Raw genomic sequence first — 17,095 nt, 5'->3', positions numbered from 1 at the left:
AATTGTAGGTGTTGATGAGTTATAGTGAAGTTTAAAGGGTTGTTTATTTTGTGCGTGTGTGTGTGTGCTGTAATTGCTTTTCTAGTGTTGCTCTAAAGTTGGATCCTTCAATGTGAATGCTACAAGGAAGGAGGTTGCATGTCCATGAACTACTGAAATCACCTTTTCTTAAGACTATTGCCTTGCATTGTGAGAACCCAAATCTTTTAAAAATTATTTTCTTTTTTTTCAATTTCAGTTATGGGTAAGGTATAGGAACAACATTTTAGTGCCCTTGCTATTAAGGGCTGATATGCTGAATTATGGTATACTTAATTTTGTTTGTGTGTTATTGTTTTCTGAATCTAGGCCTTTAAAAATCAAACCACCATATTGGCATTGCTTCAAAAATATGATTTTTTTAAAAAGGCAACAAAATCTCAGACTACTGCATTTGTGCTACCAACATTACCGGGGGAGGGGGGTTGTCTGCTTTTTAATATAATATATTGCAAGATAATCTTTAGCTGGCATTCAACAAGCTTATTCTCCTTAGCTGCTATATGCAGTACAAGATTAGTACAAGTATGCCTCTGTTGGAATAGCTTCTTATAAGCAACATTTAAACATTAAAATTGTGGCCAATCTAACTACCAAAACAAAAACAAAAACGTTACAAAATTATTCTATTCTTCCTTGTTGCTCTGCAAGAGCCTTCCCATCAGTGGTTCACAGCAATAGTGTATTCATTTTCATATGGGGAATAGCATGTCCTCTTCTCCAGTCAACTGGTATTAACTTTTGAATATTCAGCAAGCCATTTACAGCCCAACTCTATGTAGAGTTTGGTGCATTTTAGCCTACTGGAATCAACATTTAAGTGCTTTTAATTCTGTGCTGAGTTGCAGCATTGGAAGAATTAACAGACATTGGCACATTTCTTATGAGAATTTAACCTATCTTGTTAGCCTTTATTTTATTTTGAAACTTTGGGAGAAAATGCTACTAGAACACGGCCATACAGCCCAGAAACCACACAACACCCCAATAATTTAATTTATTTTTCATCGGTTGTTATATTTGATCTTTAAGTGAAATAGTGGCCCTTTCTGTACAACACAAATAAAACATCTTCATGACAGAACAAGAAGCATTTGGGGAGTATTCCTCACAGCTTTTTCCCCAAAACATTTTGAAATCAGTTTATTTCAGTCCCAAAGGTTAAACTAGCTATCTTTGTTCCTGAAATGTTTTTTAAATGTTTCCTGCTTGCTTTAAAGCTCTCCCTTTCATTTTCTCCATTGCTCGCATCTGGCATTTTCTATTGCTTCAGGATTCTCTATGCCGTCCTACATTTGCTGAATGTTTCTCATGGACTTCCTCAGCTGGCATGTTTGTTGCCCGCCATTTCAGTAATTTAAATACATGAATAAACTCAATATTCTGGGAATGTGTCATTTTTCCTTTTGTTTCTATGAGCTATCTTTAAAGCTATGGAGATAAGATATGGGAATCAGTAATATGCGCAGATTTCAAGTCTCTATCTCCATATAAATTTAATAAATAATAATAATAATAATGGCTTTGAAGATAGCGTACAGGAAACACAAAAACCTGGAAAAAACGATTATTGTTGGAAACACTTTATTTTTCTACAATATGCAGACACAAAAGCCAAAACGCTTCTTTTAAAAATGTTTGCACAATGTTTTAAATGTTCTGTGTGGAAAAGAAAGTTTTTGATCCTCATTTGCTTTTTGATAATCCAGCTGAACTTACCGTATATACTTGCATATGAGTCGAATTTTTCAGCACATTTTTTGTGCTGAAAAAGCCCCCCTTGACTTATAACCCCCTGAACCAAACTTAACCAAACCTGAGTGATATCATCAGGAGGGTCTCATAAAGATATTCTGAAATGTTGGTACTGCTAACATAAATATTCCTCTCCTGACAGGCACCCTCAAATTTTCCCCAGATTCTCCCTTTAAATCACCCCAAACCCTTTCTGAGTGGATTTAAAGGGAGAATCAGGGCTTACAGAGCTAGTTTACTGTTTTTCTTTGAAATAAATATTCAAAAACATTTAACCTACTGGTGCCTCAATTAATGTAATTTTATTGGTATCTATTTTTATTTTTGAAATTTACCAGTAGCTGCTCCATTTCTCACCCTTGACTTATACGTGAGTCAATAAGTTTTCCCAGTTTTTTGTGGTAAAATTAGGTGCCTCGACTTATATGCGAGTCGACTTATACACGAGTATATACGGTAGTACTTTATGTATAGGCTACATAAAATTCAAAAGACCCATCTTTTACAAAATTCATTTTTAATATTGCAAAGGCATTAAACAGTACAGATTTGTTCCCAAGTTTTTTCTCTGTCTTCCCGTTTAACTAATGTTGAGTATTCATTGCGCTAATACTGATAACTGAGAAGTTGAACAAAAATGTTCCAAAAATTCAGTAACTGAGTTTTTGAAAAAAAAAGTCTTAGTGTCAAGATTCCAGCTTCCTTTGTTCCAAAGTCATAGAAACTAATTCATAACTCAGTGAAATATTTGATCATCTCAACACTGCATTTCATATCTTGTTTCAGTCCTCACTCTTCTAATTTGATAAGAACTGCTTGCTGTCTGCAGTAGACATTCCTTCTAATATAGATTTCCAAACTATTTTTTCCCCCTTTCCAGGTCATAAACAAAAATGTGATGAAACACTCACATGTCCCAGACCCTTTCATCCTAGGGCTTGTTTCCCTCTGCTGTAACATACAGAAAACCAGTTGAGAATTCATGTTTTATGAAATCTGATGTAATAGAGCTTTGCCTGACAATTTTTATATAAAACTTCACTGCTAAGGAAAACAACCCTTTGAACTCCACAGTAGCTCATCAACACCTACAAATTTTGATGCTTTAATTAGGTCAAAACTAAAAAGCATTTTGCTCCAGCAGGTTTTGTTTTTATCTAAATCAAATATATAGGGATTCAAGTAGAAAGAGATGACAGAGTGGTAAGCTGCAGTACTGCAGTCAAAGCTCTGCTCACAACTTGAGTTAGATCATGACGGATGTCAGTTTCAAGTTGCTGGTTACATCCTTCCAAGGTCATAAAATGACTACTAAGCCTCCTGGGAGTAAAGTGTAGATGACTGGGGAAGGCAGTGACAAACCACCTGAAAAACATATGAGCGAAGATGTGGTGGTGGAGCATAGAGGGAGAGATGGTTCTGTAGATATGTGGGTCCAAGGCCATTAAGTGCTTTGTAAGTTATAACCAGAACATTGAATTGAACCCGGTAACTAATCGGTGACCAGTGGAATGTCTGTAGAATTGGTTTGATGAGCAGGTTCCATCTAGCATCTAATAGATTCAGATTCAGAGACCTTTATTAGGCATATACAACAAAGGGACAAAAAGAAAATAGTAAATCCAATGGAGTGCAGTGAAAATAGTGTGAACAGAAGCCAATTTGTCTCCATTTCCCCTTGGTACGCCTCTGATAAGGGATGCAGTGTGGAAGTTCAAAGATTTTATATAGGAAGCTGGACTGCAGCTGTTCAAGCTTGGATTTCCATGTGTGGATCCATATAGGAACCCCATGAATTAGATATTGAACCACTTCCATGTTAAATACTTTCAGGGCTCCTGGGATTAATCTGCCGCCATTGGCGTTAAAAAAAACTTCAGAACAGCAGTAGAGGCACATTTACTACTGGATACTTCAAGGCCTTATCTCTATGATTAGCCCAGCCAGGCTTATGTTGGAAGACAACCCCTAAGTATTTGAAGGATCTGACTTGCTCAATAACTGAGCCCTGAACCTACCAGGCTACATTGGACCATCTGGACTTCTGAGCTGACTATAACAGCTCATAAAGAATGTGCTACAACTAATTACAATTATATACTAATTGGCAGCATAAATGAATAATTGAGGAAATAACAATGTTATCATAAGTTATTTTGTTTTAGGAGCAAGTAAGAACAATCTTTATGATGTGCAGCTATTTCCTGTATACTGTCTCAGGCCTTTTCAGCAGCAGCCTTTACATTGTGAGACTACAGTCTCCAGGATTTTCATTCAGCCCTCATATTATAGGTCTTCTTCCACCTCTTGAAAATTCAGTTATTCCAGAAGATCTCTGGAATAACTGATGTCTATCCCTGGGCTTTTATCTGTATTAACTTCACAGGCTATAGGTTTTTGTGTGCTGTTGTATTTTACAGTGTTATATTTTATCTGTTTTAATTATCTGAATAAATAAAAGCATGGTTTTTCCTCACTCCTTAGTGCAGGCTTTCATCACCTGTTAGCGTCGCTTCTCCCAAAAGCGCATGTTCTGTTCTTTGTATTAATTTTGCAATAAGGATGGGACTTCAGGTGAACCACAGTGTGGCAGCCCCGGGTGGCTTATTTAACTTGCAGCTCCTTCTGTCATCATCTAAAGAAAAAATTATGTTTGGGGGAACGTATTTATGGGAGATTAGTGCTGTGACTGTGCAACTCATTTCTTTTCCTCATATTCATAGATGCAACTTTATTGTATTGTTCTGTCCGTAAAAGAAACAAATCTAACGATTTTTTATTACATACAGGAAAACAAAAACAAATATGGTCTTGCAAGTTAATTTATGTTGAATGTTTAAGCCAAGGTTGCTGAAGCAGACTACCCAGCTTAAATATGAATTAGCTCCATTAAAACATTGTCACAAATCCGAGACATTTGTCTTTATTTAACCTTTTCTTTAAAGTACACTTGGTCCTACTCCTTCTGTTTCTCAGGAAGGTATTTAATACTTGACTTAGTGTCATTTGCATTGTACAAGAAGATTAACTTTACAAGCTGTGCTATTAACTGAGTAGCTCTACATATTGACCTGTGAAAGAGCATAATTGTTAGCTTAATTAAGTTAATTAATTGTCACACTCTGATGAACTTAGTATTGAGAGGAAATTAAAGGCAAACAAATCAGCATTCATTGGTTAGAAGTCTTATTTCATAGAATTTTACAATGATGTATTTTCTTTAGACGACAGAGGCATCTTGTTGCATAACGACCAGTTTTGGAGTAACTGATACTAAAAACCAGGATTTTCTGTTCATTCTGACTAATAACCTCATAACTTGCCCAAGGTCAGGTTAAGATAAGTTTGAACATTTGATGTTAAAATTGCAGTTTATCTTGGGATAGCTCACTCACATTTTTCTTCAACATGTAATGCCTTTGAATGGAACAACTGCATCATTCAACTGCTTAAAAATTCAGGTTCTGTTCAGAGCAGATTGTTCTCATCCCACCTGTGGAAGAGAAATCTCATGCCCTACCATTATCTGTTTTGGATTATGAATATGATTAATAAACTCACATATTAACTGAATTATTTTATGCAATTAGCTAATTTTAATGTCGGATGCTGGAACGTTTGTATGCAATGTTGTATTTATTGGGGTTTGAGTGATTTTATGACTCATGGAGCCTATTATTTATTTATAATTTTATTCTATGTTGTGCTCTATTTGTCTGTTTATTCTGTTGTTTACCGCCCAGAGCCCTTCGGGGGAAGAGTGGTATATAAATCCGACACCTGCAATACAATGCACTCAACCACACCTTTGCATAGCAAGTTCCACCCAAACAGTTAATGATTGGTTTCCCCACCCTGGGACATGGACAATATACCACATTAAACTTTCCCTTCTCACTTAGACACAGTGAGAAACAGACTTTTCTCTGTGATACACATCTGAAGATGCCAGCCACAGATGCAGGCGAAACGTTAGGAACAAAATCCACCAGACCACAGCCACACAGCCCGGAAAACCCACCAGAACCAGTTGAATCCGGCCGTGAAAGTCTTCGACAATAGTTATTGTTTGTTTATTACAAAAGTGTTGCTGTGTTGTTGCTCAATAACCTTTGGTGCCCTCAGTTTAAAAGCTGGCAAATGTTTCATGCCCTTTACTGTTCTAACAATAACCTAAGTAACAATTATTCATCATCCTGTAATGAATCATTTTTATCAGTGTCTTATGTCTGGTCTGTATATATAGAATAAATATTTATGTTTTCTCATTTTTCTGAAGTAGAAGATACAGACGAAATAGGTTTGAAGTGTCAGCTATAATTCATTGCTTGCAAAGAACAGTCTTATTCTGATACTATGTGGAAAGAAAAAAACTCTCTAAATCATTTCAGTGGCAAGCTTATAACCAAGATAGCATCAGCATTTTCCTCCTCAAAAATATGTGTGTCATAAATTAAAGGAAATCTTCTGTATTAAAATGTGTGTGACAAGTTTAACCCCACCATTGCCACATGCGTGTAAAGTAGTAAGGCATTTGTGGATCCCTTTAAAAGAAAGGACAAATGAAAGTTAAAATGGATTTGCAGTCCACTGTCTAATTACTCTATAAATGGTTGACCAAAACAAATGTGATTGTTGAATAAAATAAAATACATAAATCATTAATTTGTTTTCTTAGCTATGTTGAAAATTTGAAGTCCTTTGATTTCGGTTCTGTAGAAACCAGCTTCAATACGGCTGAGCATATATTTTGTACATTTCTGGGTTTTTAAAATGAAATAGGCCAGATGTCAAGTCTAAATGAAAACTCTGACATAAGGTCTGAGATCCCAGTCATCTCATCTGTTTATCACTATAGTCAGAATATAAATATGATGCTCCAATATAGAAGTCCCCACATTAATTAGAAGTAATAAAATTAGAAACAATCATCACAAATAAAGATTTTCCCCCTTAACTATTTTGAAGTTTGTCTGCTACAAATTCTCAAATCTTTGTAAAAAATTAGTTGTGAATGTTGTCATTAAATGTACTGTTTCAAAATGCTAAAAATGTTGCCCATCTTTTAAATAAACAAATGTTGTGTAAATCTTCCTTCCTTCTAATTTCCCTGTTGCATGTTTTTTTAACTAAGTTCCGCACAGCCTGTTAAACTGAGCTGTTCCACTGGGCTTTGGGGGGACCTGGCCACTGATTGTCCTCTCCCCCGCTAAACCCCCCATGTACCATCTAACTGGCTGCTTATGCCAATCCCTTCCGGGGGGGGGGGATTAAGAGTTCTCAGGCACCACCTAAAGTTGGATTTTATGATGTAATTCTGGAATTTTAATGTATTTAATTTGAATTTTGTGTTATATTGTGTATTGGTTTTATCTGTATTGATGACTTTTATCTGTACACCACCCAGAGCCCTTTGGGTATGGGTGGTATACCAAATGTAATTAATAATAATAATACCCTATAAAAGCATACATTAATTGTGGAGGGGGCTACTATTCTCAGATTTCTGAAGGCTGATTGGCATTTAAGTGATGAGGTAGCAGAAGATACTGTGCAGAGGCTTAAAACATAGTATCCCTTTCACTTGCTTTACTGTTATAGCTACTACATCTTATGGGGGATTTGGGAATCAAGCCCTACTGTTTTTGCTGAAGATGGCATTATAGACTGATGATAGTGGTTATTAATGCTCTGCCAGGGCATAGCAGGAAATTGTATTTTATTCTGTGTTGCTGAATCCAAAGAGCTACTGTAGGCACACTTGTGATGCAGATACTACTCAGCCAGACTTTGTCGCTGGATTAATAACATGGATTCGTTTTTAATCATTGTGTGCAGGGCTGTCACTCCGTAAAAAGGCTTCAGCAGTATTTTGACAGACACTTAGGTTGGCTTCCTGGTCTACTTTCATAGGTACATTGTGTGCTCAATAAAGTTAAGTCGGTATTATCTTGAGATCCTTTCAGCAAAAAGGCATGATCAAAAGCATCCTTCTGTCACTGAAATGTACTACTTTAATTAATGTTCTTACTCTGGCTATGATTTAAGAAGGTAATTCCTTGGATCCTAATTAATAGAAGTGGCATCCTTTTGTAGAAAATGTTTCTTCCCACGTTTTCTTTCCTGCTGTACCCTCCAGACTCATTGAAAAAGTACGGTTGAGGATCATGGATTGTGGGATGTGACACGAGGCTGCTACAGAGAGAGGGAAATGGGGGAGGGGGAGGTGACCCTAGGGACCCAAGTTGTGTCCAAGCCAGTGTGTCTTGAATATATTGTGGGGTTGTTGTTTACAAAGAAATTTGATTTGTAGGTTTATGTACTTGCAGCTACAAAGTGTGGTGACACAAGTTCTACTGTTGCCTTAGAAAATGGGAGTTCTGTGTCTCTAGTGACAAGAATAATATAACTGATCATGTGCTGGTTTCTGTTTTCAAATTGCATTAGTATTTCACAAATGATAATACTATTAATACGATGCAGAAAAAATTAATTACTGTGATAAGGCAAAGAAACTTGTTTAATTCAGCATAATCGGTAGCTTAAGTTTTCAGTACATTTTTATTCCTCTGTAGCATAAAATGGGGCTGTGTCAATATATGAGTAAATAAATTTTAAGGCAAGACATGACCAAGCAAGTATTTACACACTTGCCTGCTGAGCAAAAATGGTTAGGGTATTTAAATTTCCAGGCTTTGAGCATATTGAATTTTTAGTTGGATATACAGGAATGAGGTTATTTTCAGTAGATACATTTGCAGTTATGCATTAAAATAGTTAAATGTTGCTCATGAGCTTTGATTGCTTTAGGTGGAGTAAAACTGATAATGGAATCTGTGAGCAGTAACTAACTGTGAGTCTGTGTACCGTATGATGTCCTCTCACTGCCTTTAGCAGCAGAAAATAGAGTCTTTCACTATTGTTTACAAGCAGTCATGAATTGTACTGAATGGATATTTTATTCTGTCAGTTGCAGCACACTACACTGACAAAATAATGCATCCTGGGGGGAAAAAGTATTGAAAGCTAATTTTTTGACAAGGTACAGTCCTGTCATTCATCCGAACCCTTCAGTGACTTTTAGCTTGTGTTTAAAGGAAAATGCTGTCAGCTACACATGTGTAAGTTTTCCTGATGGGTGCAATTTTGTTGTGTAGCTACCTTCAAACAAGTAAATGTTCCACATGAAGCCTCCACTGGTACAGTCCTATTAAGGAACTGTACCATGTTGCAACAGTTATTTGAACTGACATGGAGGCTTCTATATCAGCTCTGTTCCTAAAAGCGCAATAGTATAATAACCATCCTGCCTGCCACACACCTTTGTCCAATTTTGACACTGTTTAAAAATTAATCTACAGTCACAGATTTTTATATTAAATAGTTTAGAATTAATGTAAATGTCAAGCTATTTAATTATATTGTTAGTAGCACCACCAATGTTTCTACGATGATCAGTAAAAAAAACCTACCGGTACTAGTGTTTTTGAAAGGAAAGGCATCAGCTTGAAACCTGAGTATGATCCAAGCCAAATTGCAGCATTTGCTATTTGCTGTTACTGGCAGGTCAGACTTTTGCATTGCTGTTTTATTAGTATACAGTTGAGCAATAACCTTCACATGCGCGTGTTTGGTATGTTGTGGTGGTACTTGCAGTTTGCTGAGGTAGAGGAGCTGCATTCTTCCATTTCCTCATAATAATTCTTGATGAATTGCAAAGATATATGAGAAACAAAAACGGCATTCATACTGGCTAATTTAACCATCTTTTTAGCATAGTACAAGGTATTGATGAGAGGCAAAGCAAGCTATCAATGCTGTTTTTCTGAATTCCTTCTCTTGCAATCCCCTCCCCACACACCTGATAATTATCATAGTAAGAGAAGATACCTCTTTCCTTTCAATTGTTATTTGTTCTCTTTCAAAATGTATGTATGCAACATGAGAAGAAACCAAAAGATGAAAACCAGGGCGGTCTAATAAATCAAATTAATAATAATAATAATAACAACAACAACAACAACAACAACAACAACAACAACAACAACAACAATAATAATAATAATAATAATAATAATAATAATAATAATAATAATAATAATAATAATAATAATAATAAATGTGCCTATATTAAACTGTGCCCAACCCATCCAGGACAGCTTATGAACCAGTGCTTTGGATTGCATTATGAATAACAGGTTAATCAACAGCAGGTCAGAGCATACTACAATCACTCTGGGTTGCCAATTGAAGGGCACTGTCAACCACCCCAATGAAACCATTATTGTTATTCAAAATTATTTTTGCAAAGGGACCACATACTTAGGGAGAACATGTAAAAGCGAAGTATTTGATGCTTTGCTGCTGTAATGATAGTGAAAGGAAATAACAATTTTTATAGTGTGGAATTTATGCAGTGTTTCTGTTATGAGAATATACAGTTCTGATTACAGATGTATTGTGCTTTGCTCTGGATGCTTATTTGAACTTGTGCAGGCAGTCTGTAATTTAATTATGTACCAAAATTGTTTAGATCTGTAAGTGTCTTGCTTGTGGCTGCATATGTTGTTTCAAAATTGTACAAAACCATTAGTAAATAACTAGGTTCATAATGGCTACAAGCCAGAGAAATCATGTGTAGCCAGCTCTAACAAGCTACCATGGAAAGCCAAAAATTGCATGCACAAACCATTGAATAGCTTACACTGGGAATTCATTGACTGCATTTGGAAATGCTCCCTTGCTGGATGACAGCCATAGTCTAGACTAGACCAGTGTCTTTTCTTTGGCTTTGACATTGACACGAGCAGAAAGTCTGTCTTCCAGCTTAAATGGAAACTATGGTTGGGTGGATTTGCGTAAAAATCAATTGAGAATATTTGGAGGAACATCACATTTACAATTTTCTGGAAATAAATATTACATTTCTGCAAGTAGATACCTGAAAAAAATTGGAGTGTGGCTGTAATAATTTCTTGCATAGTATTGCAAGTACCATATATGGTGTATGTTATATATACTCATATGCACACTCAGCGGTTATGAGCTTCATGAGTAGATTTGCTGTAAGAAAACCTTTCACAATACAGCAGACCGAGTAGTTTCTTTGTGGCCAGATCCTCTCGGAGGTGATTCTAACTCATGCTGATGAACAATAGTCTGGGATGTCTCTTCTTGAACAGGTCCCTCATATGGAGAAAACCACACAGTTCTTGCCCCAGCTGAAAGAATCAAGTGATGTACCCTTCCAATCACTTTTGCTTGGTTTCTTCAGTTAAATCTAGTCAGTCTTATTTTGAGTATTAGAACATTAAGTCTGATTTGGAATTAAGTTTGTTGTTGAAGTGAGATCAGATGTTATACTGCTGGCATGTTACAGTTTGGAGATTCTTTTGGGAAAAGGAATGTTTTTATGCCAGTCTCCATAACACAAGGATTTCTCAAAGGCCTGAATGGCAGGGCAGGAGGCTGGGTGTGCAGTGAATTGATTAAATGTAAATTATTTTGGATTTCACAAGGACATTGTATGAAATAGGCAACTATAACCCACTTCCAACTTGTCACAAGTTGGAAGTGAAATTGTGAACTATTTAACATGCTTTCTGAATATAAGACAAAAAGAAAACAGACTTCTGTAATGTTTCATTTGCAAACTGCATTTGGTGGTGGTAGTATCCTCTCTGACAATATCTAGATATCAATATGAACCAGAACTTCAGTAGACTTTTAACATTTATGGCACAGATGGAGAGATAAAGTGTCAGATGGGATCTCTTGAGGGTTTTGTCTGAAGGCCAGGAAAAGGATGAAAAAAATCAAGGATTTTTATTCTTGTTTTCACTTGATAGTATCTATGGTATTTAACCTGCATGGTCTCAGTTCATCACCTAGTAATGACATATAAGATGTTCAGCTATGCAATACATAACGAACTTTCATTTGTACTGAAGTTTTTGATAATATTGTAACCATAAGATCAAGTGAATTGTTCATGTCATTTTAAAACTGTGAAACTGAAGGCGCAGTTAATGCATGTTTAACATTCATCTGTATTTATTCTTCATGACAGAGTTGTTGTCCCTATCTTTTTTCCCTGGTATTCAAACATTACAAGCTTCTTTTCTGGCTTCATTTTGTGGGTGACAGAAGGTATGGTATTACTGAAATCACTTTTGGAAATAAAATATTTATAGACGCTCATGGGAAGTGACCGTAGCATCTCCAGTTAAAGTACCACAGGTGGTATGTGTGATGAAACAATCTGTGACGCTGGAGAACCATTGCCATTTGCAGGAGACACTTCTGAGCTAGATGGGTCAGTGGTTTGCTTCAATATGAAGCAATTTCATAGCTGCAATCACTTGACACATGTAGGCATTTACACTTTTCAGGCATAACTAAGTTTCATTATAAGGCTCTGTTGAAAGATTTTATGGGAAGCCATGAGGTAGGGCAGAAGAATTAGAAACTATTTTTCTCTATACACCAAAAGAACCTGTGGCAAGCTTCAGTATTGCAGTCTAAAGCTCTGTTCACCTGGGTTCCTGCAAGGGAGGGGAGGGAGTGAGGGGAAGGGGGCCCGGCATCTGAACATGGCCCACCCACCCTACCTGGGTTCCTGACGGAAGTTGGTTTCAGGTAGCCGGCTCAAGGTTGACTCAGCCCTTTATCCTTCTGAGGTCAGTAAAGTAAGTACCCAGCTTGATTGGGGTAAACTGGAGAAGGCAAACCACTGCCTAGTGAACATTGTGATGACCTAGTGCTTGCACAGGGGGTTACCTTTACCTTTGTACAAAGGGCAACCCATTGCTGCAGATAGTTTTAAATTCACTGTAACTGTTCTTTGCATATGAATGACAATAAATCAGATGTTATGTCTAATTGATGCCATAATGCTGAGGATAGACCTGTGAGATTGCTATGGTTTGCTTCTGCCTGTGTTCTCATTTGGATGTTTCAAACTTAAGTTGTAACTAAGACCTGTGTTACTTGCTAAAAACTGATGTTGCTTTAGTGGCATATTGCCTGTCTTCAAGCCTTCTCAGTGCCGGTGTAGGAACTCTAGCACCATTCTTTAGCTCTTAGTGCTACTTCTGAATAGCATTATTGCCATCAGGGTTAGTGTGCAAGCTTTGAAGTAACTTCTGCGTTGTCTTGGTTGTCTTTCTTCCTGCTTTTTCCACAATTCTGGTTTTGGGGAATGAAGGAGTTAGTAGAAGAAAGTTATGCAAGAAAATGCCTGCTGGATCCTTGATCATGCAGGTGGGTTTGCCCCCACCTTAAATGCCAGCAAGAATATTATAGGTTACCACCTCCGTGCTGCACAGATGTTTTACTGAGCACCTGCCATCCTGGAGTCAGAAAAAAGCAAGAAATTATCAGTCAGTTATATCTCTTAATTTCCAGATTTCAGTGGGGTATAATATAGGCTGACCAGCCGTCCCGCTTTTGGCGGGACAGTCCCACCTTTGCACAATTTGTCCCGCGTCCTGCGGGTTCTTTCCATTTTCCCGATTTTTGGGAGGCTGCCGCACTGCCTTCTGGGGCGCAAGGCAGTGCGGCAGCCTCCCGTGCACGCGGCCACAGGAGCACGGCCTTTGGGGGCGCTGTCGTTTCCTGCCCTGTTACAGGGTGGGAAACGGCAGCGCCCCAGAAAGCCGTGCGCTCCTGCGGCTGCGTGTGTATGCATGCGCACAGCTGCCTACCCCCATCTCAGATTCACAAGGTGACCATCTGGTCACCCATGAGAGACCTCCAGTCACCACCTTGAGACTGGCAACTTTTGATTCAATCCCCGGGCCCCAAGATACCTTTCCGGGTGGTCATAGTCACATTAAAACATAGATGAAGTTAGAGTTGTTTTATTTTGCTACTACTTTGCATTTTCCCTGAATATCATCTTCTGTTCTGTTGCCTGTTTCTACAGAAGAGATGATTGACCATGTAGAATATTTTGATAGTAGTTAGTTAGTTAGAGAGAGAGAGGTAGATATATAGTTAGATATATGTATTCCCTTTATATTGTTTTCCTTATTTTAATACTATCACTTATTTATAAGTGACCGAAACTATAAGAATTCAAAATACTGAAAAGATGTTCTAATGCTGCTGTTATTATTCCAGTGTCATACAAATTTCATTCCATGCCTCCATTCTGCTTCTTTTGTTAATGAAAAATGTTTCCAGTATTGAAGATTTTTTTCCTCATTATTTCTTTCCAGTTGTAGATATTAACTTCCAAAGTAATGCAGCAACATGTAAATTTAATACAAATGTCCTTTCTTACAGTGTTACATTATCAGTCAGGTAACCTTATCAAAACACCATTAGTTAGTTTCCCACTCACTACACTAGCATCTGATATATCACTTACAGGGCACATTCCTGTTGTTTCTTTTAATTGGAGTGCACAGCCATGCTTCATATGAAAATAAACACAGTTCAACTACAAAATGGCATTTCAAACATAAGCATTAATTCATTTTATATACGCTCTTGTGTTTTCAGTGTTGCTTAGCACTGATGGATAGTCAAACAAGTTTGAAATTAAAATTGTATTCACCATTTCAAAATATAATCAGATTAGGTTGCATGATTTGCCATTGCATGATTTCTCTACCTTTAAAAAAAGTGCTACTGACTTCCCATCTTTCATTTAGTAATTGTCTAAAGTGAATATCAGCAAGCATTTTTCAAATTCTTCCAGTTCATAAAAGTAAATTATCCTCTGTAATTTTAGGATCAAAATGTCTTATCTATACATTTTCTATAGAATTCTTTCCATATATTTGAACCAGCTAGACATAAGACAACCTTATGTTGTCCTATTCATACATATATGAAATATAAGCTTTTCCCACATATTACCTTACTAGATTGTTGCAATTTTGACTCAACATAGACAACAGACAAAATATGAATGAAAGATGTCCTGAGGCATTCCAAATCTGTAAAGCCTTCTTAACAATCTCTGCAGGTCATTAAAAAAAACCAAATTATTTTTCAATACTTTTTGCTTTTGAAGAGCTCTGTTTTTGGTGTGCCTTTTTTTGAGATCAGAACTCATCTGGCTGAGGATTTAAGTTAATTTTTACATTCTTTTTCATCTGTTGTATGTCCTTTAATTATGGCAACTTTCTATTCATATACATTATTTTAAAAATTTGCATACAACACCCAAACAGAAAAGTAGAAAAATAATAATTGTACCAAGTCTGCAAATAAGCATCTGTAAAGTATTTCCAAATATCTAAAAAAATATCCATACACAGTTGTTGTCTATCACCCCCATCCCAAGAGGGGGCGGGGGATCCACTGCTCTGGAAATTGCCCTGGTGGAGAGGCAAATCAGCTTCCACCTGGCCACTGCTCTTGTTGCACCCAGAGGCAGGGACTTTGGATTTACACCACCTTTTTGGTGGCATAAGTACATTAAGGCCAGTGGGGACTTTCTGGCAGTGGAAAGGTTTGTTTGTGTTTGTAGCCTCCCATGCCACCAGAAAGCCGCCTTATGACTAGCGAGCCTGCGTGACCATGGCGTCACATCCGGGTGCCCAGTCTTTTGTGGCTGCCCATGCCATATGTTCAAATGTTGATAAGGTTGTAAGGTCCTCAATATACTGGATTATAAGAGATGGTCATTTATTTCTCCTGTGTTGTGATGCATGTCTTTTAGCAACAGTAAAGGCAAAAAGGGTCTATTTTGGTTGACCAACTGTTAGCCTCTGGAAGACAGGTAAATAGCTTTAAAGTACATAAGCATACCCAAAATATCAATGAGTATTCTGATATAAAATTGATAAGAGTAACTACTTCCACAGTCATGTACACATTTGATTTTAGAAAAGGGCATATGAAAATCTTTGTGCATACTGGAATTCCACAGCTTTTGCTGTCTAGATTCATAGATTGGCTAAGAATCCATGCTAATGCTCTAAATGTACAGCTTTGAACCTTGATGACATTAAATATGATTTTTTTCTTTTACATAAAGAACATTCGGTTCTTTTTACAGTAAATTTAATGAAGCATTTCCTGTAAGTTCATTTCAGTGGGAATTCATTGTAGAATTGTAAATTAATTGCCCTTTATACTAAATGAATAAGAATTCCAAATATGCAGTATCAGGAAATTTAATTGTTTCTCAATTGCTTATCCAGTGCATTGGAAACTGAATCAAGACAGAAGTAAGCAGTCAAAGGTTGCTAAATGTAGCTCATAACATGGATTTTGAACTTTACTTAATGATCTGAGTGTTTATGACTATGGAATAAATGCACCATTTCAAGAATTATGGTGGAATTATAAAACATTAAAATTCTAATTAATTTTGGTCAGAACCATGCATTGCACACATTTTGCCTAAAATGTTTTTTTTTCCAGTATGATCAACATTTTCAATAATTGAGATAAATGCATCCTTGTCATGCAGCTGGAAGAGAAACTATAGTTGAAGTGAAACTTTAGTTTCATTGTGGCTCATTAGGATGCTACTGTTGATGTGTTTTTAGGTAAAGGAAAATTTTAACTGCATGGAAGGAAGTGCAGACATGTATAAGAGAAGAGGAATGACCCAGGAAACTACAGGCCTGTCAGATTACCTTCTGTCCCAGGGAAATACTGGAGCAGATTTTAAAGGGATCAGTTTGCAAGCATCTGAAAGACAACTTGGTGGTCTGGAGAATTCAGCATGGATTTGTCCCCAATAGGTCCTGCCAGACCAACCTCGTTTCCTTCTTTGATCAAGTGATGGATCAAGGGAATGCTGTCGATATTGTTTACCTGGATTTCAGTAACAGAAGTAAAAGCAGGGGCCATGCTGCAGCTGCATGATGTTCTGATGGGTAAACTAGAGGACTGTGGATGGATTGTAGAATAGTTAAGTGGATAGGGAACTGGTTGGAGAACCGCACTCAAAGAATAGTTGTCAGTGGCATTTCATCTAAATGAAGGGAGGTGTCCAGAAGATGGATAAGCAAACAAGATTCTCCCAAGACTACTTCAAATGCAATCTGCATATTCCGACGAGAATGGTAGAAGAAGAAGGCCTTACCTGTCTCCAAACTCAGAGGATAAATTAGCAGGGGCAGGAATGTATTGCCTATCCTTTGGGATTGTCTCTCTCATTGGAGAAGGCAGCAACTTACAAAACATGATCTCTACTGATGCGGGGCTCCTCCTCTGCAGAACAGCTAGGGAAACAGGGTTTAGTGTGAGTTCTCCAGAGCTCCTACAATAAATTGGCTTGCTACACAAGAGAGAATTTATTTGACTTTCATTTTTGCTCTCTCAATACAGATAA

At 37.1% G+C, this 17,095-nt stretch overlaps 1 protein-coding gene across 9 annotated transcripts in view; it reads left to right on the top strand.

The window, feature by feature from the left end:
- The window catches only part of PHF14 (PHD finger protein 14), a 155,731-nt gene that overhangs the window by 126,892 nt on the left and 11,744 nt on the right, over window positions 1-17,095 (top strand). Inside the window, exon 20 of one of the 9 annotated variants that reach the window (XM_048511564.1) lies at window positions 3,628-3,743. The exons of the other annotated variants lie outside the window; for them this stretch is intronic. Coding sequence (XP_048367521.1) covers window positions 3,628-3,642 — 15 coding nt within the window. The 3' untranslated portion in view covers window positions 3,643-3,743. Of the gene's footprint in view, window positions 1-3,627; window positions 3,744-17,095 lie in introns of those variants that run through there. 9 annotated transcript variants of the gene reach the window in all.

Source organism: Sphaerodactylus townsendi, linkage group LG11, assembly GCF_021028975.2.
Source record: "Sphaerodactylus townsendi isolate TG3544 linkage group LG11, MPM_Stown_v2.3, whole genome shotgun sequence".
NCBI classification, from domain to species: domain Eukaryota; kingdom Metazoa; phylum Chordata; class Lepidosauria; order Squamata; family Sphaerodactylidae; genus Sphaerodactylus; species Sphaerodactylus townsendi.
Note: the sequence above shows the minus strand (reverse complement) of the source record. Positions and strands in the feature narration are given on the sequence as shown.